This window comes from Chaetodon auriga, chromosome 12 (genome assembly GCF_051107435.1).
Source record: "Chaetodon auriga isolate fChaAug3 chromosome 12, fChaAug3.hap1, whole genome shotgun sequence".
In the NCBI taxonomy this organism is placed as follows: Eukaryota; Metazoa; Chordata; class Actinopteri; order Chaetodontiformes; family Chaetodontidae; genus Chaetodon; species Chaetodon auriga.
Genome location: NC_135085.1, coordinates 17284983 through 17308173, shown reverse-complemented (window position 1 = coordinate 17308173; position 23191 = coordinate 17284983). Strand labels below are relative to the sequence as shown.

The 23191-nt window shown below is 40.4% G+C and overlaps 1 protein-coding gene across 1 annotated transcript in view; it reads left to right on the top strand.

Annotated features, from left to right (window-relative positions):
- The window catches only part of crhr2 (corticotropin releasing hormone receptor 2), a 33656-nt gene that overhangs the window by 271 nt on the left and 10194 nt on the right, over positions 1 to 23191 (top strand). The window contains exons 2-6 of the mRNA XM_076745569.1: positions 45 to 164; positions 19194 to 19279; positions 19836 to 19942; positions 21231 to 21348; positions 21476 to 21629. Coding sequence (XP_076601684.1) covers positions 45 to 164; positions 19194 to 19279; positions 19836 to 19942; positions 21231 to 21348; positions 21476 to 21629 — 585 coding nt within the window. The remainder of the gene's footprint in view (positions 1 to 44; positions 165 to 19193; positions 19280 to 19835; positions 19943 to 21230; positions 21349 to 21475; positions 21630 to 23191) is intronic.

The following is a 23191-nucleotide window of genomic DNA, read 5'->3' as shown; positions in this document are numbered from 1 at the left end:
CGTCCGCCTTTTTTTCCCCTTTACTTTATTATAATTTTTTTAAGGTCTATATTGCAATGCCACAACCGATGAGATTGGAACCTGCTGGCCGCGGAGCAGCACCGGGAGGATAGTAGAGAGACCCTGCCCTGAGTACATCAATGGGGTGAAGTACAACACAACGAGTAAGACCTTTATGTGCCAAAAGTTCTTTCTCTTGCATTTGTTTGGATTAAACCATTTTTGTGCACAACAGGTATGTCAATTATGAAAATAAATAAAATAAATACACAATGCAGCCAGATGTGCTGGCTTCAGGTAAAAGTCAAACATCAGGAGCCAACACATGCACTAATTTCCTGTGTCTTTGTGCAGCCATTTTATATTTTTTGTCAACTTGTATGATTTTTTTTTTTTTTTTTGTGTGTGTGTGTGTGTGTGTGTGTGTGTGTATGTATGTGTGTTGAAGCTTCTGTTCCTCATAGCAGACTCTCAGTGATCATTGCACCCCCTGCCACTGGAACAGCTGCATGAGAATGAGCGTGTGTGCTGTTCACAGGATGTCAAAGGACAAATCTCTGCTAAATCAGCGCAACATCACTGCAATTCTTGACCTGTTCTGTTGCATAGTTTTGATTGTTCCATCACGTACCAGCTGACCAAACCTGGACTATGTGACACGCTGAAATATTTGGATTTCAGCTGCAGGGGAGTTTTATAAAGAGAAAGAAAATATGGAAACCTTCAGTGTTGGTCAGGGGAATATGAATATGCAAGTAGAAGAATTCCATAATTAAACAGAAGAAGGTAATCATAGGCAGAGCTGCAGATTTACTCATTGACAAGAGCTTCAGTATTGCAGAATTTCACCCAGGTAGCATTATTTTCTGGCCACCTGAATGAGGCGCACAGTTGAGTCTATGAGGTCTCCTCCAGTCACATATGTTTTGCTGAATCTAATGGACGCCAGTTTCAGCAGGCTGAATTTATGACAATGCAGCTTCACCATACCAGATAAAGTTGTGGTTTAAAGTAAAATGTGCAGCTGTTTCACTTTTAATCAGCTTCACATCTTCAAGTGTCAACATCAAGCTGCAGCCGAGGTCACAGGCAATATCTGTAGTTCTCTGCTCAACTCGATTTCAGCAATAAGCTGAAGGGATGCTTTTTATCTGCTGTCTTGAAAGCCTGTGTAACACCAGTGCCAAACAGTATCTGCCAACAGTGTTACCGAGAGCTGAGAACAGCATATCACAGCTCTCAACCACCAACACGTCACGTTATGTAACCCCTCTATTAATCATAAGACTGACCAAGTTGTTGTTGACACACTCGAGGAAAAGAAAATTGCTGTGTTCATTTCACAGCATTACAGCAGAAATGAACTCTTGTGATGCAGCGAGGCACGTGTGTTTCAGGGTGACAGCGTAAAAGTTTCACAGGCTGGATTTTTCATTTTGCGCAGCTGTTATTTCTGTAACCCCACAAACCCCTGCAACACACACTCGTTCACACACCTTGCTCTCTGCGTAGTCACCCCTCATTGCATTGATTCACCCTTTGCTCTGCTGGTGTCTCAGTATTAGCTGGACGTGCCCGCAGGTTTGATCCACTCTGTGTGAAAAGTGCAGTCATTTGCCATGACAGCACGTGCCAACACCCTCCCTGGCGTATCCTGTCATTGATATGCTATTTTTTCACCGGCTGAGGAGGCGATATTATGGTGAGATTGCAATGATATTTCTGTATAATTGATCTTCAAATCAAACAATAGGCCTGTCAAATACACTGGAGTATAATGACATTTTGTGTTCGCTGGACATGATGGTGTAATTGCGTTACTTTTGCTGCCTCCTGATGTTAAAACAGGTTGGTTGTTCGAATTAAATTGGAAAGAATGAGAGTCAAAGAGAAAATAAAGCCCACAAGTCACATTAAGTGACATTCTTCAACATATTGCATTTCAGATTTCTTTGTTCCCTTTTGTAGGGCCCTTGAGTAAGATGATTACATGAATCAGTCTTTCTGACAGCAGAATGTGTAGGTTTTATGCTTGCATCATCAACAACATTTATTATTAAAAGTGTACATTTTTGTCACAGATTGGGCTGCTGATGATTGTTGATTTGCCACATGCAAGCCCTCTCTGAAGTGCATGACACCACATGTGAGCAAATCCTTTAATTTAGCTCATTTTCCACAGTATGGAAGGGCTTTCAGACAAGGAAGAAGATGAGGGAATTTTACAGTTTCTCCACTTTGCAGTCATAACGGAAAGGATTTTCCAGCTTGTTTCACACATTGACTGCGTCGTCTTGGGACTTTTGGCTGTTTCCCTCCTCATGGCTCACTGTTGTGGAAAGTAAATGACTTTTGGATCATCGGATTTTGTATCAGAGCCACTGTGGCAGACATGATTGGTAGCTGTCTGGGATCAATTGTCATATATGAAAAGACACAGGAGTCACACTGGAATTTTGATATGCTGATGAGAATTTGCCGTATGGGACTCGTTCATGCTTGATCATGTGACAGAGCATTAGCATCTCTGTAGATTATGGTCACGATGCATGAGCATGGAGTGTTTTGGTGGTGAGGTGGGGGTTTGATGGGACCAGAGCATGATTTGTTTAAACATTGCATGCTTAGTGTTGGCATGCAGTTTTCATGCATCAGAAAGAGGCTCGATTTTGACAAATCTATGCCACTGTTCCTCAAGCTACAGGAGATTTTGTTTATTTCTAATGAACAGCAACTGGGCTAGTCCTCCTCTGCAATCCACTGAGCATCTATAAGGATAAATACCAGGATAAAAGCCATGTTAGGTAGGTACATGAGGGAGGGTCAGAGACACGGCAGAGTTCAAATTAAAGGAATAGTCGCTTAACTTATTCATTTAGCTCAATATTTGATGATGGCTTCAGTGTGTGTGTTGAATGTTAGGTATAGCTTTCTTTCATATACTGTATGCTGCAGTGTCACAGTGCACCATGAGGACCTGTTAACCTTTTATGTCACTAGAGCTCCACATGCACATTACCAAGGCAAACTATGCACTAGTGCTAATTCATTTCCCATTTGTCTTTCAAGGACATCTAGTCAGTTCAATTTACTATATTAGGGTGAATACATTAGTGCAAGCAGAGCAGGGAAGCCCTTACAAAACTCTTAATTGCATAATTGAATCGGATGCTGCCTGTTTCTACAACAAAGTGACACGTGTCCTGAGACGGCGGAGATGATTATCTTGATCCTGCTGGGTCACATTAGGCGCAACCATTTGCAGCCACGCAGAATTGCAAATTTGAAATCACAAAATAGGTCAAACTAAGAATAGAAGTAGGCCCCAACATCGCAGGAGCAGGTGTTAATTAACACATTGCCGTTGCATGCAGAGTCTGAAATAAAGTCGAATTAGAAGATTAATTTGATGTGAAGCGACAGCATGCTGTTTCGCGAAAGAAACCCTTAACTGTGTGTGCAAGTCTCCCGTACAGTATCTGACCTGTGGGACTAACAATAGATTCCCCTCCATGTGCCTGCCTGGAATGTCTCGGAGCTAAACATTTAATGCTACAGGCCTACATATGAGAAAAGCGTGACCCAGGGTGGGCTGCTGCGATATTTTAAGGACTTGCCCCTGTGCTTTGTGCTCCCCATTGCTCAATCACTGGAGGATATAAATGCAGTATCCTGTGTGTAACCTTGTAGGTTTTCTGTAGCACTTTAAAAATAAACGGTCGGGCGAGTCGTATGTCAGCAGAGTGTTGGAATTCTCTGACAAAAATCAGAGGTTACACAGACTTAACAGGCCCGCTCAGGTAAGGGGGCTATAAATTCTTTTCCATTTCTTCAAGCATATATAAATATTAATGCCTCTTCAGAGTGGCTTAAGAGGTTTATGCATTTTTAAACCTTCCCCTGTCCCGTTGTAATTTTTTTCTTTCTCTGCCGTGTTTATTCAGCTCTCTGGTTTACATGGAATGCACATCACCGCAGTCGGCGCAGAGTTGCGACTGTACATGTGGCTTAAAGTCATTCATTGTCTCTGCTTTGTCACGAGCGTGTGATGTGCTCTCTGTAGAGCCTCAGGCCAGACAAGATGTTCACAGCAGTAGAGATGAGTGATATCATCATCAACGTGTCAGTTTTTCAAATCTGAGCTATGTCTCTGTGACTTTGCCTGCTCTGACTCTCAGAGTGTAACTGTAATTATTTAGTGAATCTTGCTTTGTCCTTTGGTAGCCTCACCTCATCCCTGCGTGTCCCCGCTCATTGTCACAGAGGAGACATTGTGTCAGCTCATAATGTACCTCCCCAGTCAACACAGTTCAAAGTCGGGATCGCTGTTTCTACAATGGGACTTTATTGATTCTCTTATCAGGATTAATAAAGTCAGCGACGTATCAGCGCCGTGCTGTGTATCAGGTTTGGGGAGAAGAGCGGAGATGGTGCGGCGTTGTGTGTTGGGAATACAGCTAGATGCTTTATTTTAAATCAGAGATTAGTCTGTGCAACATTACCTCGTCTTTCGGAGGCAAGCGTGAAGCTGAAATAGAGCGGTGAATAAACAGGAGACAGGTGTCATTGTTTAAATTGAAAATTATTGCCTTTCTCCAACTCAGGACGTTCATGTTAAAAGATGCTTTTTTTAAATTACGTGTGAGAAAGCAGCAACATAAACACGTGCATAAGACAACCATCTTTTCCCTAAGAAGGAACAGTGTGCTGTGTGTGGCTGTGTGGCTGATTTAAGAAGTTAAGGATATTGACTTAACCAGTATAAAAGAAATCCTTCAGCTTGTCAAAGGCTTAGTCACTGTCCTGGCAGCATGACCTAAAGCTAAAGTTTGCTTACAGTCTGAATGAGCATAATAACGCCTTGCATCTTCTGTCATGACCCCACAGTTTCCCTGTGGAATGGTAATATAAAATCCATAATTCTTCTTTCTTCATTAGAAAAGCCTGCGCAGACTTATAAACTGCACATTTAAAACTGTATTTATTGGTTTTAAATGTCCAAACCGCAGAGCATCTTGGATTAGACACTCAATCTGTTGAACCAACTGACTTCCCACTTACTGTTTCTCATGTGAGAATCACACACTTTTCACTGCCACAACTCATGCTTTTTTCTTTGCTGGATCTGGTGATTGCTCCAAAGACCTCTGTAAAGTACCTCTCCTGCCGTGAATCCAGCCCCTTGAAACCTTTGATTCGCTTCTCCATGGTGAGACTGGGTAAGAGGTTAGTCAGTCAGCAAATTCAGGTCAACGTGGGGAGCAAACATTTCACTAGCCACTGCGCACCAAGTCCCTCAGGGGCACCAATCAGCACCAGGCTCCACTGGCTACACTCACCACTGCCCCAACATCCACACATACAAGAATACAGCACAACACTTTAACAGGCATGTTTGAAGCCATCATACAATGCTCCCAACCATGGTTACTGCTGTGGAGAATTGGGCATGTTTATTGTGTTATTTTAATCAGTGATAATTTGGTGGTATTTAACAGATGATTACTTTTTTTTTTTTTTTTTTAACACACATTAATTTGTTTTCTAAGAACATTTTGATTATTAAATTCCTCCCTGGCTCCTAAAACTTACATCAAATCAGTGGTGTCTTGGCAGGTGTTTTCCAATCTTCCACCATCCTTCCTAATTGACATTTTCACACATCAAATCTCAGAAGATGGATCAGCTTGCTTGTTAAGAGCGCCTAAAATCTCAGCACCGAGGTAACTGTGGTCTCAGGGGTATGGATCAACAACACTTGTAAACCCCCGCAGTGCTGCAGCCATCACATCTTCTTTATCTCGTCTCTGTCTGGAGGTGCTTCTTCCTCTTGTTACTGACTGTCGCTGGTGTCGTCATTGTCAGACAAAAGAACACTGAATTGCAGAAGTCTATGTACAGTTTCTAAGGATACTGTTGCCCATATGGATATTAAATGCAGTGTTATTGCATAGTTGGAAAAAAAAAACATACAACAAATTGTTAAAAATTGCACCAGATGTAAGGGATAATATGAGCATATATTAGCATAGATAACAGTAGTGCAAAAAAACATTAGGTTTATGATGTGGAAATGGGAAAAACAACATCAACACACGCTACATTAAATGCTGCTGGAGTTTAACAGCCTGACAGCTGTTGGGATGGAGGACCTGTGGTAGTGTTCTTTCTTACACAATGGATGCAGCAGTCTGTTATTGAAGGAGCTGCTTAAGGAGCTGTCTCATGCAGGGGGTGGGATGGGTTGTCCATGATCGATGTCAGCTTGACTGACATCCTCCTCTCACCCGCCTCCTCGATGTTGTCCAGAGGGCAGTCCAGGACAGAGGCAGCGCCCTTACATACTTATACTTACAGTAAGTAAGGTTTTGATGCAGGACTTTTACTTGTGCTGAAGCCTTTTCACAGGGTGGTATTGCTACTTCTACTTAAGTAAAGGATTGTAGGAAGGTATAAAAATGTACCCTCAAGCTGAAGAGCGGGCATATACTGTAAACATGTATATACAGCATGACACCACTGACTCACACAACTAAAAATTCATTTGCACCATATTCTTTTGTTTCACTGACAGCACCTGCAGCGTGTCTTTTTATTGCAGTAGCCTGCTGTAAATTACTTGAATAAAGTGCGTGTAGATTCTGACAGCATATGCTTTTTAGCTGTAACATAGTATAGCATGTTTTCATTATCCAAACATGCTATCCTCCATGTTTAGCTTGCTGGTCTCCCTCAGGGCCACGGACTTGTAGCACGCGACCTTTTGCTCATTTGCTCTCACCAGCTGACTTCATCGAAGTCTGAGGTGAGTTTGACAGCAATCTCACGGCCAAACGTTTGAATCTATGACTTTCAATTAGAGTTATTACCAAAGTGTCATGGGGCATGAAAAGAAAATCGGAAAGCTTAAGAGACACAGCTGTGAGTAAATGATTACCCAGCAACTCTTCCTCAGGCTGCGTTGGCCTGTCTGCTTCAGTGATCATCACTCAAGGCACGGTGCTTTTTAAGAGAGTTTTTTCCTTGCTAAACACTGGACTGACAGTTACCCAAACTCCGTCTTTGCAGTTGTTCATGGTGTGATGCTTGTAAGTTGAGCAGTGAAGCTATTTGTCAACCTTTTATCAACCGGGATGTTGAAATAATCAAGCCAATAATTGATTAGTCGTTTTAGTCATTTTGATTCTTAAAGCAACATGAGTGGCCCTTCCAATACTTTAGCCCTGACTGACATATCACAGCAGTGTGATGATGACATGGCTTCTCCTGTAGCAACACCATGAAATCTGCTAGATGGGTTGGCACCAAACAATGTGCTCACAATGTCTGACTTTGGGGAGCCCCTGATGTTTCTTGTCTGTGTCTCAACAACTGTTGTTGTGAAACTTGACAGACCTTCATTTACCCTGCAGGCTGTAATACCTTTGCTTACCATCTTTGTGACATTTTTTTTATATTTGTCTAGCACTTTGGTTTGTGAACAAACACCTGCAGAACTAAAGACACTGCATCAGCCTCAACTGTACTTTGCAATTAGTGCTAATTAGCACATGCTAGCATTTTAACACTACTACCTACAATTATCATGGTGACATTAACTTGGTGAACATGATAGCTTGCTGACATTAGCTAAAATTAGCATGTTGACATTATCTTTGTGAGTGTGATAGCTTGCTTATAGCCCTGCAGCCTAACGTGACTGTAGACTCTTCGTCATGTTCATGAAAAAGTCTGAAACATCTCTGGTTCCAGCTTCTCTAATGTGGATATCCGCTGGTTTCCTCAGTTGTCTGATGTTTAACTGAATACTTTTGGGCCGAACACAGTAAGTCAACATTAGCTTTGGAAAATGGACATTTTTCTCTATTTCCTCACAATTAATGGATGGTATGGTAATTAATGGATTGATCAATGAAATAATCGGCACCCAATAATTGGTAATGAAAATAATGCAGCCCTGTTTGTAGAATTAGCCCGGCTACTGTTGAGCATTAAGCTTATGCAAATACACTACAATTAGCAACTCTTTTTTAATATAAATGCAAAGCATTTATTTATTAGAAATAATGATGCAACAATAAATAGCCATAAAAATCCCATGCTTGAACTGTGCATCATGCCTCTGACATGTTCTCCAGCTGGGCTCATAAATGATGCAGTGACCTCCACAACCTTTCAAATCTGCATATTCTGTTATAAAGATCAACAAACAAAATATTTACTCAGAGGAATAAGAACAGTTGTATGCTGAACTCTCTCTCTCCTTCTGAAACCCAAACAAAACTTGCCCCCTTCCTTTGAGTTCAATGCAGAAAAGCAGCCTCTGTTCCATTTAAATTCTCTTTTTATAGAAAATAATCACTCTATTAGACATCTGACTAATACTGAGCAAATTCAAAAAGAACATATTCCTTTCAGGTTCATTAATGTTTAACCGGAGGGGGTATTTCGATTCTCGGATGTCTCTAATGACAAAACAACCTTGCCATAGGGCATAAGCGAGTAATACATTAGAACTTATGTCAAGTATATATGTGTCGTGCTCCTTCCTTTACTTCATTTATGAAATTCAATGAACCATCTCATGTGTAATGAGAGTGCTATATTTGTCCCTCTCTCCCCTCACAGGGGACATAGTTCTTCAGTCCCATCTACGCAGTTGACATGTTCAGGGGCAAAAAAAATAAATAAATAAAAATCATCACATCAATAAAAACATCACAGATGTATTCAGTAACCTCCAGTTTGCCGATATCCTTCTCCAAGGTGCATTTAGATTTGAGCTATTCTTTGTAAAGTGGCATAATTTTCACAAGATTACTCAATTTGTCCCTTGAAATAGCCTCTGCAACCTGGTGGAGCAGCCCCTTTTCCTGATCAAGCCGCCAAATCACACAGACAGTTGTTTGTTCCCAGTCCTTCAGAAAATGTAAGACATCACTCCCGACACAACAATATGTGACAAGCCAAAATGCCAAAATAGGTGTTTGTTTTTTCCACTCTTTTCCTGACAAGACAGAGGTTTTACTTGTCTTGCAGCTCTGTAAAATTATACCATGCTGTGCTAACATGCTTGTGATGAAAATGCCAACATAGTGTTGTTTAGCTGGTATAATGTTTACCATGTATACCATCTTAATTCAGCTTGTCAGCATGCAAACATTAGCTAATTAGCTCAAAACATGAACATAGCAATCCATCCAATAGTTGAGACATTGTCTTGAACAAAGTGGTGGCATGTAAAAATGCTCAAACTTTCTCCAAACATGCTGCATCTCAAAATAGTCAATTTAAGCAAAGTGTCAAGCAGAAGAAATTCAATAATAAGAGACAGACCAGAAATAAAAGAACCAAAACGAAGACAGGGATAGGGATCTTTATAAAGGCTTGCCAGTAAAGACAGTTCAAAGATTCTGCACATCTGATAGATTTGGGAAGATGGTTCCAGAGGTTTGGGGCTAAAACAGCAAAGTCACGACCATCTTTTGTTTTGCAGTTGGAGCAGCGGATGAATAAAAGGCAGAGATTTGAGGATTGGAGTGGTCCAGAAGTGGAATACAGGACATGGAGATCAAAAATGTAACTGGGGGCACACTTAGTAACATGTTGGTCAAAAGTCATACACTAATCAAAGATGATACCAAGATTGTTAGAGGTAGATTTGATGTTGGAGTGAAATTGACTGATAAACTGAACAGTCATAGAGGAAAAGTCATCAGAACCAATTAAATGAATTTCTGTTTTGTTGGGGTTTAGATGAAGGAAATTTAGAGACATCCATTAAACAAGTGAGCCAGAAGAAGCAAGTTCAGTACAATGAGAAGAGGGCTGGTCCAAGGATTGACCCTTGAGGGACACCACAGGATTTTTGGTACGGACATTAATCTGGTGCGGACATCTATTTTTCAAATAGGAATAAAACCATTTTAAAGCTGTACCAGAAATGCTAACCCAGCTACGCAAGCTATAAAGTAAAATGGCATGATCAATGGCATCAAAAGCAGCAGCCATGTAGTATTCATCTTTGTCTGCATGCATAAAACCGTCCTTGGATAGTTTTAGTAATGTGGTCTCAGTGACGAAAGCCGGATTGAAATTTGTCAAAGATGTTATAATTACACAGGCCTACTTAGCTCATGAGGAGTGCATTTGAGACTAAGCTTTTACTCTGATGCATGTAATCCCTGGTCTATGATGAAGCTGTCAGTTATTAAGATATTCTATGCTTGAATGACTTTGATTTTTTTTTTTTTTTCTTATATACGACTCCATTTGCAAAGATTGTTGGATGACCTGCCCATCTGGAGAGTAAAACTTTCATGCTTCCCTTAATTTGCAATTACATAATTTAGATGATTTTCGAGGTATTTTTAGTCATCTCACAACTCTTTCTGTTGAAAACACAGAGATAAACAGCATGGAGCCAAGACTTTGGAGCTGTCTTACTGTCATAAAATCTGCCTTTCAGAGAACAATAACACTTAAAGTCTCTGTGTGTGATTGAGCCATTTCTACATGTTGTCAGCTGGTTTCTCGTAGCTGCTCTAGTAGTTTTCCTTGCTCATGAATAATTACAAACAGGAACTGATTATAGCAAAAGCAGTATGACTTTGCATGATAATGATAATTATAATCTTAAAAGAAAATGATGCAATATTGCCAAATGCATTTGCTTTTTTTCCACTGTAATTTCTCATACATGTTAAATTGCTTTTCTTTTCCTTCTTGATGGAAGGACAAAGGAGTTGCAAAGGCCACTAGGACAAATTGAGGAAGGAAGAGAAACATCCAAAAGCAGAGAAGCTGTTAGCAACTTCCCTGCTGACCCAGCTGCACACTTGCTCTATTCTCAAGAGAAACTGCATGAAAAAAAAAAAAAAAAAAGTATTTCAAGCCACTGAAAGTCACCGAGTGTGGTCTGGTAAATAAATATAAATATATTTATTTTTGTTTCGAGGACTTGCAATTTGCTCTCTTTATTTTTGTTAATGTGCTGCTAACTTGCCAAGAAAGACGCCCCTGCACTCTCTATGCACCATGGATGTTTTATAAATGTAGTAGCAGGTTGGTCAGGCAAGCAGCCAAAGCTTTTAGACTGACCCCATATGTCTCTCGTTGATTGGCTCAGCAGAGGTAGACCTGAGCTTATGGGGTTTGGTAGTTTATGAGGGTGCTCTACTCCCTGGAAATTCCTCTGTTTAAACCTGCTGCAGCATTTCTCGAGCCACATCTCCCACTGTCATCTCAATTGTCAGGCGTAGGAGGAAGAGCATGACACAGAATCTCAGAGTCACTCTGAGAAAACAGTAAAACAGTGGGATTTCTACTCTGCCAGGTTCCCTGCACTGAATTCTACCCTGTGTTTTTGTCTCCTGCAAGCACAATACAAATGATCTTTTTCTAAAATCTGCACTCATGTTAGCGATGTTCCCAGGATGCAATTTAAACTACAAGAAGCAGAAGAAGTGGGTGTGTAATTTTCAGCAAAAATGAGTCTTTTTTTTTTCTCAAGCTGCAAATGTGCATGACACAGAAAAAGCTTGAATGTCTTTTTTTTTTTTTTTTAGAGCTCCTCCTTCCCTTGGGCTGCTCCCTTTATAGAAGCCATGAGTGTGTGTCAAAGTGTCACAGGAGGAACAGATGACAGAACAAAGACGTTCAGCAGAGTTTCTCGAATGAGTGTTTCATTTCTAAACTTTTAAACTTTGCATACACTGTCTAACATTCACTTCATATGCAACTTTTTGCAACACCCCGATATTCCAGGACCACCACAGAGGACGTAATTAGATGTATAAATAATCCCTGAAAACACACGCAGGGCAGGTTATGAGTTAAAAGGCTTTTCCCTGTTTAAGTGCTAATTACTTGAGGAAGTCAACAGTCAAACGCATATCTGCATCTGAACAGAAAAGCTCAGAGTTAAACTGCAGCTACAGCACCGGAAAGCTTTTACCCAGTGGAATAAGTTTAATTACTTTGTGATGTATGTGTGACTTGTGTCCTAGCATAGTGTGGGCTTTCGGTAGCTCCTCAGGATAAACCTCCCAGAGACGTAGTTTAGGTAATCCATGTGCTGATAATGCCAGGGAGCCAGGGATTTTGTCTTGCTTTGAAAAAGAAGGATCAGCACCTCTGACAAAATGTATAACAGAACAAATGTGACAAGGACGGGACAGTATTATTATTTTATTTGTGAAGTGGTTTAGCTGCCATGTTGTGTTTGATCAAACTTAGGTCAATCAAGGCCTTGGGAATAGTTGCACTTTAATGTTGTGATGTTGGTTTGTTAGTGTTGACAAGTTAGACTCACTGGAGACTAACACTTTATGATCTGAACCACAGGTCATCTGATTCATATATGTGAGAGATTTGGAAACTGGAGGCAGTCTAGTCGTTTCTCTCCAGATACAGAGCAGTTTGAGTTTTTCATTATACCACACAGAGGAAGTGCCTCATGTCTTATATTATGTGTTTGGACAAACACATCATCTAGGGCATTCTTTCTCCAGCTAGATGATAAATGCAGAAAACATGTGAGGGAAAAAAAAAAAAAAAAAAGATTTGCCCTTTGAAAAGGACACTTTTGCATATGAGACAAAAAGGGCAGGGGGGTCGCTGACACACATAGAAAAAGACAAAAATAACAGACTTGGAGATGAGAAGCAGGCACCAAAATGGGAAGAACCATCCTGAAACTGTAAAAAAAAAACATAACCCAAAAACTTACATTATTATAGAACAACTTCAGACAAATGTCAAAAGATTAGTTCAACTCACTTCTTTACTTCCTCATATTGTCTTTCCACCGAATTATTGCAGAGGTTACACAAAATAGATAACGGCCGGCTGATTGATTTTAGAAGTTGTGAGTATTTCCTAACCGCATTTCTACAGACCCTCCTAAATTGTAACACACTTTTCCCGAAGCAGCTCTTAAGAGTGAGTGCATCTGCTTGCCATTAAGAGCGTCTGAATACAGCTGTCTGATTTGCTCAACAAGGATACTGAACACACTATAAAGTAAAGTGGCGTATGGTCGTGCTATATTAGGAAGAAAGCATTAAGCATAGATGACACTAAGAAATCATTTATACTTTTTCACTGATTCAGCATTGCACTCCTACAACCTTTGGGGCAGCTTTAAAAACCTACATCACAAACAATACAACTCGACTGCAAGCAGTCAGAAATTGTGTGCTATGCTCGTAGCGAGTCGTCGCCTCGAGCTGCTTGCCTCAGAGATGAGGAGCGGGTGACAGGGGTCTGATAAACTCCCTTCCTCCTAACACCACACTTTTTATTAACTTGTAGTCTTCACACCCAACTGATTCAAGTGACATTGCTTGAGGCAATGCTTCACATTTTCTCACATAAAAGGCTTTATGCAACTTGTGCTCACATACTTCCCAAGATCTGTAGTCAAATTTTGGACTTCCTCTTTAAATGTACAGTCAAATTATGATTCATTCCTGGGTAGAAGGCTTTGATTAAAGCAATGATTAAATATGATCAAAAGCAATAAAATTGTCAGTGAAATGCGGAGTTTTCTGTTTGTCCTGCAGCTGTTAAGACACTCCTGTCATTCTACAAGCAGGTACAGTTGCAGTCATCTAAAATTGCCCCCGGGTCGTGATGGAGCCCATGCTGATCCGTGGCTTATCCCCACCGGGTCCCTGCTCTGCACTTGGTTGGTATGTGACGTAGTGAATGCTCCAGTGAACCCTTTGGAAACTTCAATTGGAATGTTTTATCAATCTAGCCAGAGGTCTATAAGTTTAGCGCCATCGGACTGCTATGTGTGAGGCACTTGTTACGCCGTGATCATTCACCATATGATGCATCTGGGAAGCACTTCTTGAACTTAAATGCATTCTCGGTTATGGTTTGTATTTTTTTGGTGCTGTGCCTCTTGGGTGCATGCTGGCACCTGGTCGCTATCTTTTGATGAAGTCCCGACCTCACCTGGGCCCTGACTGGCTGGCGGCTACACACCCACTACCCAAAGGTCGCAGCTTTGAAGCATCCCGACCACAGCGAAATTAGAAGAAAATAAAAAAAATATGGACCAGAGGGCAGAGGCTCTGAAGATAAATACACCGCCACACACTTCTACTGAGTCATAAGATTGAGAGGGATAACTTTTGTGTGAGTCTACACTAGCTCTTTGAATCAAAATCATAACTGTAGGATGATTTTGGGAAATGTTTGATAAGTGTTTAATATTTGTGACACCTATATTATTTAATATGTAACTATATATGTATAATTATACTTTTGCTATGATAATTGTCATTCATTGTTAAACAAATGTCTAAGATACGTTCCCATCACCCTGAATCTTCATCCTGTGTTGTCATGTTGTATATGCATCCTCTGGACTCTTGCCCTCATGTCCTCACTTGCCCTCTGATCTCTACATATGCAACATGGCAGATTTGTTCCATTTCTTGCTGCCTAAATGAAATAGCAAACTGCAATGAGCTGTGAGATCCCCATGCTGTTATGGTATGTCCTAGTTTGCTCTGTCCCCAGCTCACGAAATGACATTTCAAATGGCTTGAGGGAAGCGCTGTCGCAACCGGCAGCTCAGGTGTGTGGCTCACATGAGCTGTTTTGATCGCTCAGCATTGAGATATTATAGCCTTTCATCTTTACTACAATCTGAAATCTGTCCAAATAGAAGGCTGCAGCGTTACTGGCTATTTTTTAAAGCAAATGAAACAAGAGGGTAATTTGTGACAAGCTGTGAGCTGCAGCATGGTGCTCGGAAGAGGCGTCATGGTCACGTCGTTTTTTTCTTTTGTTGTTTGAGTCCGTCCATCAGGAAACTGACCTACTGGCTCAGAAGTAACACAGAACTAAAGAGACCGATGACAGACTAAAGCACTGAGCTATCAAACACCAGACAGAGGAAGGCGGCTTACACAAGCGTTAAGTGAAAAATGATGTACTGTAATCTTCCTGTAGCATTGATACAGGTCTCACGGTTGGTAACACAGATACAATCAGCTGAAGGAAAGAGGTGAAGCTCAGCAGTGAAGAGATGGTTTGTCCGCCTGATGAGTTCTGAGAATTCATTATTAATTAATGTCACAATTAATGACTGAATCTTTGATGTGTTTTGCCCCCTCATTGAAGAACCGCTTCACGAACAACCAAACCACACAAAAAGTATGAAAGTCAAAGCACATTTCTTCATTTATCTCGACAAACAAGCTGCCAAATCGTCCAATCCTTGGACAGTCATATGGTGTTTGCATGTACGTATTTGTGCATCCAAGAAAAGCAAGAAAGTTGGCGCGGTGGCTGGCGGAGGAGGCGGGCAGTGCTGGCACAGAGTAAGCCGGTTGGGAATTGCACATTTCTATTGTCTCATGTGTCTTTACACCAGTGAAGTGTGGTCACTGTTGGGATGCTTGGAGCGTCACTAACACCTTCAGTTTTATCCCTTACTCAAATTCAAGAGCGACTTTTGTGGATTTTGTGATTTTAATTTTAACCGTGTGAAAATAATACACGTGAAGAGAGTGGCTTTATCATGCGTAATGCACAGATGGTTAGTCAGAAATGTGCTCTCCCTGCACCAGTGCCTTGAATTAGTCCTGCCTCAGTAGAACAGCTCACAGGGACAAAACTCACAACCTGCTCCCCCTCCTCTATTTCTGCACCATCACGGAGTGTTTCGCAAACACAGTGTGATATTTGCCTGGAGAAACTGAGAAGTTTAACTGGAAAGCTCTGTGTGCTGCTCCTGTAATATTAGCTCAGACAAATTAAAGGTACTATAAAGGTATTTTATTGGCTTTCGTGAGGTTGTTTGCAGATATAAATGTCTCAGGATAAGCAGGGTGATTGATAATGTATTGGTTTATAACACCCTCTGACCAGCTTGGCTGTCACTTCAGATGGTGCAGATTGATCTGACTGGAAGGATTTTAGCTGTTGATGACTTAAAGCCATTCAAGTGTAAGGATGTCAGCTGACTGTTAATTGGTTAACCACAGAGAATATTTTTGACCTGTTCTGCATGTCGGTCTATAGGTTCATTTGCATACACACACATTCTCCACTAACGGCTTTGCTAGCTAGCAGTCTTAGGTAATAATTAAGCGCGCTAAGCAAAGCTCTGTGTGGGAACATTTCCTCCAGACAGGAATCCAAGTCACATGAACATGCTGTGCTGCTTCTCTCCAGTTTAGCAGTATTAGCACTGTGCTGTACTACAATAAGCTGACAGGCTGACATGTCTGGTGGCGGGGCGGGGGTGGTGGTTTGATGCAAGACCTCACAGTGAATCTGATTGATGTAGTGAAGACATGGGGCTTGGTCGTGTTGTGCTGGTCAGTCAGTGGAGTGCTTGGCTGAAAGCACCTCTTGTATCTCGGTTTGTTACAGATTAATGGGTGTTAATGGGTTGTTTCAAAGCAAAATGAACCAACACTGAGATCTCTTGTCCAGTCTCCCATTGCTGCTGTAATACTGACTCCATCTATCTATCTATCTATCTATCTATCTATCTATCTATCTATCTATCTATCTATCTCACTCTTATCTAGGATGTACTTTGTTTTAATTATTGTGGTCATTGCTTATTAGTTGGTGACTAATACCCTGAAAGGTGATAAAACAGGAACAAGGTGAAGTGTTTTTATTTCAATCATGCTGAAGGACGCTTTAGTGGAAAGTCATAGCAGATGTTCCACATTACCTGGTGTGTTTTGTTGATGGGTTTGTTGTTGTTATGGATAACTGACCACACATATGGCCAACATGGTGTCACCTTGAAATATTTCTCGTGCAGGAAACGTGGAATTTAACCAGAGAAAGAATTGCTATGATTCATAATCACACCTTCACAGTTAAATTTAAACTGCTTCCTGCGCAAAGTCGAACGTTTGGAACAAAGTTTGATTAGTCATAAAGACACCCTCATATTTGATGTTAATAACAGTGTCCGATATGGCAGCTTTTATAAAGCGTTTTTGAGCTGTGTAAATCACTTACTTATACAGTATAGATCAGTTATAAGCTATTAATAAGAACAAGTTTTGCTGAACTTGTGGGTTTCTCTCTTCAGTCTGCAAAAATAAATGTTCTAAAAGTCATTAACAGTCATTGATAGGATTAATTATAATGAGGTCAGAGGTCAAACAGTCCATTAGAGAGTCTTCCTAATAATTAAAAGAGTAAGAAGAGACATGAAGTGCCATGCTCGTTAAGTGAAGGAGTTTTTCCATAACCTGACAATCCAAAAGTTGTTCTTATTAATGACTTATAACTATCTACAAAGCATTTTGGCAGACATTTAGTAACTACTAAGAAAGCCATTCATTCCATCTTATAAACTATAAGTGATACAAATATTCTGGTACATGTGCAGTGCATACAAAGAAGAGAATGTAAATCTCTAACAACAAAGCTCATTATTATGTCACAGAGCTCTTAATTTAGCTTTTTTTTTTTTTTGAGACTAACATATGCTGTTTCTTTATTGAAATTCAAATGGGGCCATAACAACAGAAACAGCCTTGAAAATCCCCCATGCAGTTGAACCAACACGTCCCTCACTGTTGTATTTAACTACAATATAGAGTTTCAACTTCCTCTCGTCATTCAGCGTGCACCACAAACTACTGCATAAAACGCTTCAGACTAATCTCATTTGTCACTATTATGGAGATGAAAGAGGCGGCGTCCGTCCTGGAAATCACATGACGTCTTACAGCCTTCGCTCTGCACTTTATCTCCTTTAGTTTACGTTCATATCATGCATGAGACATTAGCTGCCATTTCTCGTTCGCTCCACTGCACCGGAGCTCTGTAAATGCTACATGGCAACTGATCAATGAGCACGTTGAGGCAGTTTTTTCGAGCAAACAAGCACTCAGTGTTTCAGAGTGAATTGCAATTGACTGTTTTACTGCGTCTCAAGAGATTCACCTTCCAGTCAGTCAAGTGCTTTGGTGGTTTAAGTGACTTTGATTTACCACTTTAATAAACAGCTCCGACTGAAAGCTGGGATTTTTCCTCATCAGCAGCACAAAGCTTTGTCTCGTCATAATATAGCAAGCGTTGCCATAAGTCAAATAAAAGCACATGATGAGCCCGTTTCAAAGGACCTTTTTTCTACTTCTGTGTTTCGAACTGCCACAAGCTGCTTCCTGCTCTCTGCTCTCCAAATACAAATGTCACATTACGTAACATTAATTCGAATGCGAACGGTCTTACTCTGCTGCTGCCACTGCTTCAAGAGTCGCTGTAGGCATTTCTTAGGTGGATGCTTTCCTCACTTTCTGCCGTACTGTTTTGGTGTTGACAAGAATCGTTGAGTCAGGATGAGTGAATATAAACATTACCAAATTACTCATCCCCAAACGGAAAAAAACAAGTATCATGCACCCTTCTGAAAATTGAGACAAACATCTGTTAGACCTTTATTTAGAGCTGAATACACACTGGAGGCCTTGACCTGTGAACGTGGAATAGTAACAGAAGGTGGAATAAATCTATAATTTTTTATGTTTTTTAGAAAAGAGCAGAAATCAGACAGTTCAAAAACCATACTTGACGTGTCATGCACAATAATAATTAAAAGTAATTAAAAACCTAAATAAACAATGTGTATCTTGGCAGCAGAGTGGGTTGAATCATCGCTTCAAGTGGCTGGCCATAATTGAATAGAAGAAAATAGACTTCATACATACTACATTGCCACTCTTTATACATTTTTCAGTGTTAAAGAGATAAAGGGGGCCTCTGAATGCGCGGTGAGGAGCTGCAAAATGAAAAATTCAGTTCAAAGTTGATTGCGGAAAGCAGGTTTTAAAAGATATGCAAATAAAGCGACAGTGTAAGAGGCTTTGCATTTCCCCACCATGAACTGTGCTGCTGAATTGGTATTCTGCCAAAGAGTCAGACAGATAGTACCGCTCAAGTTTGAACGGAGCTCCAAAGAAATTACAAGGATGTTTTAGCTCACCTGCTTGGCACACACTTCACCATAACCTCGCCGCAACAATCAACTGGCTCGCACCAGCGCGACTCTGCCGGTTCCACCGTGTGACGTTGACTGCTGATGAGAAGACTCGAACAAAATCAGTTCAACAAGTATTTGAAAACATCGGCGATGTTTGCAACAATGCTGCAATTTCATTGTTTTCTCAACCGTGCTCCTCACTCTTTTCTTGCAGGGAGTGCTTACAGGGAATGCATGGATAATGGGACGTGGGCGTTGAAGAGCAATTACTCCAATTGCGAGCCCATTTTGGAGGAGAAGGTTAGTGTGGCGTCGCAGGAGCAATCCTGCTACGTCCATCGTTCTGCAAGCAATCTTAGATAAATGCTCATTATGGTTTCTCAGATTTACCCTAATGACACACAGAGAAATCCAATCAGAGGAAACGTGGTGCTGTGATTGCTTATCGAACTTCATTTTCTATTTTCTATGTACGTCATTCAAACTGTATTTTGTTAACGAATACATAAGTACAATCTTGTCAGTGACCCTATGAGGAATGCGCACGGCCAACCCATAACACTGATGTATGAAATGAGTTTTTGGCCTGATTACCTGACTTCACGTCTCCTGATTGTGTGTATTTCTGGGTCTGGGTGCTCTATTTTCTCAGATAATTTTAAGCCTGACAGTCTGAAGTGTGTCAATGACATTTGCTTTCTCTTGCTGAAAGTTAAACCTCAAAACAATGAAGCCTGGACAGATAAATAGAGACATGCACCCTGCTTCTGCTCACGTTCTTATGCATTCCTCACCTCCTTCTCTTTGCTCTCTTATCCAGCACATTAAAGAAGTAATTCACGTGTTGTCTTTGCAGAGAAAATATCCAATGCATTATAAAATAGCGCTGATCATCAACTACCTAGGCCACTGTATCTCCGTGGGAGCTCTAGTCGTGGCCTTCATTCTCTTCTTGTGCTTAAGGCAAGTACAGAAATAGTAGCCATCTAAATGTGTCCCGTATGCATGAGACCTCAGAGTAGACAATCAGGGGAATTCACGTGATATCCTCGACTGCTTATCATTAACTCGCTTATGTCAAATGAACAGAATTCTGCAGCTCGGCTCAGACGGAGGCTAAGAAAGACATAATGTGTATTTCATAACCCATAACATACCTCGTTTCATGTCCTCGTTTGAACGCACACAGGCAGAAACGCACACACACACCTACATCTGCAGGGCAGATGCTAACCAGACTCAGCTGGGTTGTTCACTATGGTTTGATCGATGTGGGCCTCTTGAGGCAAATATTGATTTCTTTCTAGCCGAAGACCAAAATAGGCAGTATTTTGTTCCGAAATTAAATCTCTTTAGATTTCATGGAACAATCTACAACCGCTTGGTGTTTATACTTTATTCTACACTTCGATCCTGGTGAACTTCCAAGCGGTCGCTAGTCTTCCTGGTAGTTGAAACAGTTAATTAAAAAACAATTAAAAAAGACAACAATTTAGAATCACAGCATCAATAAGAGCAGAAAATACTACATAATCAAACATAAAGATCAGAAAAGTGAAACGACTCAACACATGAAACAAGAAATATAATAATAATGAAAATAAAATATGTCATGTTACCAAAAAATAAATACAAACAAGCAAAAACATTTCGAAACAGTAATAACAAAGTAACATCTACATGTGCCATTTGTATGTGACATTCAGCAATTTGTGTTTTTGTGACCTTTTGAGGGAAATTCTGTTTGATGTAATGTTTCATGTTTTCCTCACCGATGCTTTTTCCTGACATTGTTGACCGTCTTCTGAACCTAAAACTGACAAAATAAATCATTCATCTGTTAGCAGCTCTTTAAAGCATGATGACCTACCACCACAGTACAGTACAGCAGTACTTAAAGCCCAATTTGCCCGAAAAACTCCTTCTCTGAGTCATATCTCAGTCAGATTTGATCACGCAGACATGATACATATATATTTACATTCAGTGTGACTTCTTTACGCTCTTACACTGTGGATATCAACATCTCTGATGCCTATTGTCAATGAACGTCCATGTTTCTGCCTAGAAACCATAAAAAAGACACTTCTTAGTCGTTCCAGAACTTGCTTTAAAATCATCACATTTTCAAGTTTTCCTCCGCTTCTGAGTAATCCAGTGGTATTTGTCTGCACATCCACGTACAAGCTGTACTGTCTCTGTGAAAAGTTAATATTGAAACCTTCAAACTTTCATTCGACTTGTGGTACAGGAGCATACGATGCCTTCGAAACATCATCCATTGGAACTTGATCACCACCTTCATCCTGAGGAATGTCATGTGGTTTTTGCTTCAGCTGATTGACCACAATATCCACGAGAGCAACGAGGTAACGCTGTTGTGTGCTGCACAAATGTAACATATACAGTAAATCAATTAGATCTTCAGCTTAAACAAGGAAGTTATTTGTATTTCTGTTGCAATTTACACATAACTTTCTGTATTTTCTTTTTCAGCCTTGGTGTCGGTTAATTACAACGATATACAACTACTTTGTGGTGACAAACTTTTTCTGGATGTTCGTTGAAGGCTGTTACCTTCACACAGCCATTGTAATGACTTATTCAACCGATAAGCTCCGAAAGTGGGTCTTCCTTTTCATTGGCTGGTGTGAGTATGTTCATGCTGACAGTGCATTAGTAACGCTTCACTCAGCTCTCGGTTGTGTGTGATACACAGGGTTCACAGTTCAGCACACTTACAGTATTTTTCATTTTGAAATGTACTTCTTATGGAGCTCCTGTAGGGTGATTTTCATAAATGTTTATCTTGTGCAAACAAGTTATTATCTTGTGGTCTTCAAAGCATTGGCCTGTCATAGAATTGCTGTGCAGATGTTAACTTGCTTCCACAATAAAATTAACTTGTGTGCACAAGGTCTTTAACTTCTTCCCTACAAAATAAACCTTTGCGGACTTTCGGGGCTCCATAACTTCATCATGAAGATGTAACAACCTTTTCCTAGTTGTTATAATAATTTTTCTTCTGGATTTGAAAATGAAAAATACTAGAACCTGAGTTGACCAGGCCAGAAAACCCAATTTAAACTGGACATAGACTGCTATGTATTTTAGGTTCTATGATCCCGGTCAAGACTATGATTGAGTTAATTCTTGACCGTGAAGCAACAGGTTTCAACAATCTCACCGCAAGGTCTCACTTAGTGGCCGTTGAGCTTTCAACCATATCACATGATCTTCATCAGCTGTCAGGCTGTCATGGAAATGTTGATGCTCAAATTCCATTTTCCATCTTTTCTTGTCCATGTTGGCTTGAGAGTTAAGTTCCTTGGAAAAGGTTCCTGGAATAAAACAAAATCTCACCTCAAATTCCAATTAGTGGCTGTTCTGGACCTTCACACAATTTTAAATTATTATAAATGTTTTGCATTCACTGTGGACATCCATGATGATTTGTGACAAAGTTGATGTTCACATCCTGTCCTTTAAACATATTTCCGTTAGTGTTGATGTCTGGTTGTCTGTCCAGAATCGTCAGTTTCAGTCACAATGTGTCTTGATTTTTTTAAATGAAGATCAGGCTGTGGAACAGATGGGCCACAGTATTAGAAGATATTTCTCCCCAATTCCAAGGGAACATTTGCCTGAATGAAAGCACTTAAGTGAAGTCTGGTGAGCAAGTCAAGTGGAGGGAGGCCCTTCAGTGCTTCGAGGCATTGATTTCATAAGAGAACAGAGCTGCGGTGAAGTGTGCAAAATGTCATTTTTTTGTGCTTGACTTCCAGTGATAGAACGAGCTTTGAACATGTTGCAGTTGCCCCATCATGACCACATGAATTATCAATGCTCACCTTGACTTACAGTGAACTATTATAAAAGCATATTGTCAGTCTATTCCATCTGGAGACAGAAAAACGCACATGGAAACATGCTGGTATGCTTCTCTGAGTCAGTCTGACATTTTCTCCCTTTCCTTTTTTTAATGGACATTGTGTGTTCTTGCAGTAAGAAAAATAAACACATACTTTACTGCATCTAGGTCACGCCGCAGTGCTTTAAGTAATGAAAAATAAATAGATAACTAGCAGAAGAGCAGATGACATATAATTGGTAATGACACATGGATGACATGATTGGGAAACTCATATTGGCTTTAAAATAGAAGTATCCGAAGGCAGATATCAGACAAATCAATCTCGTTTTGCTGACCTA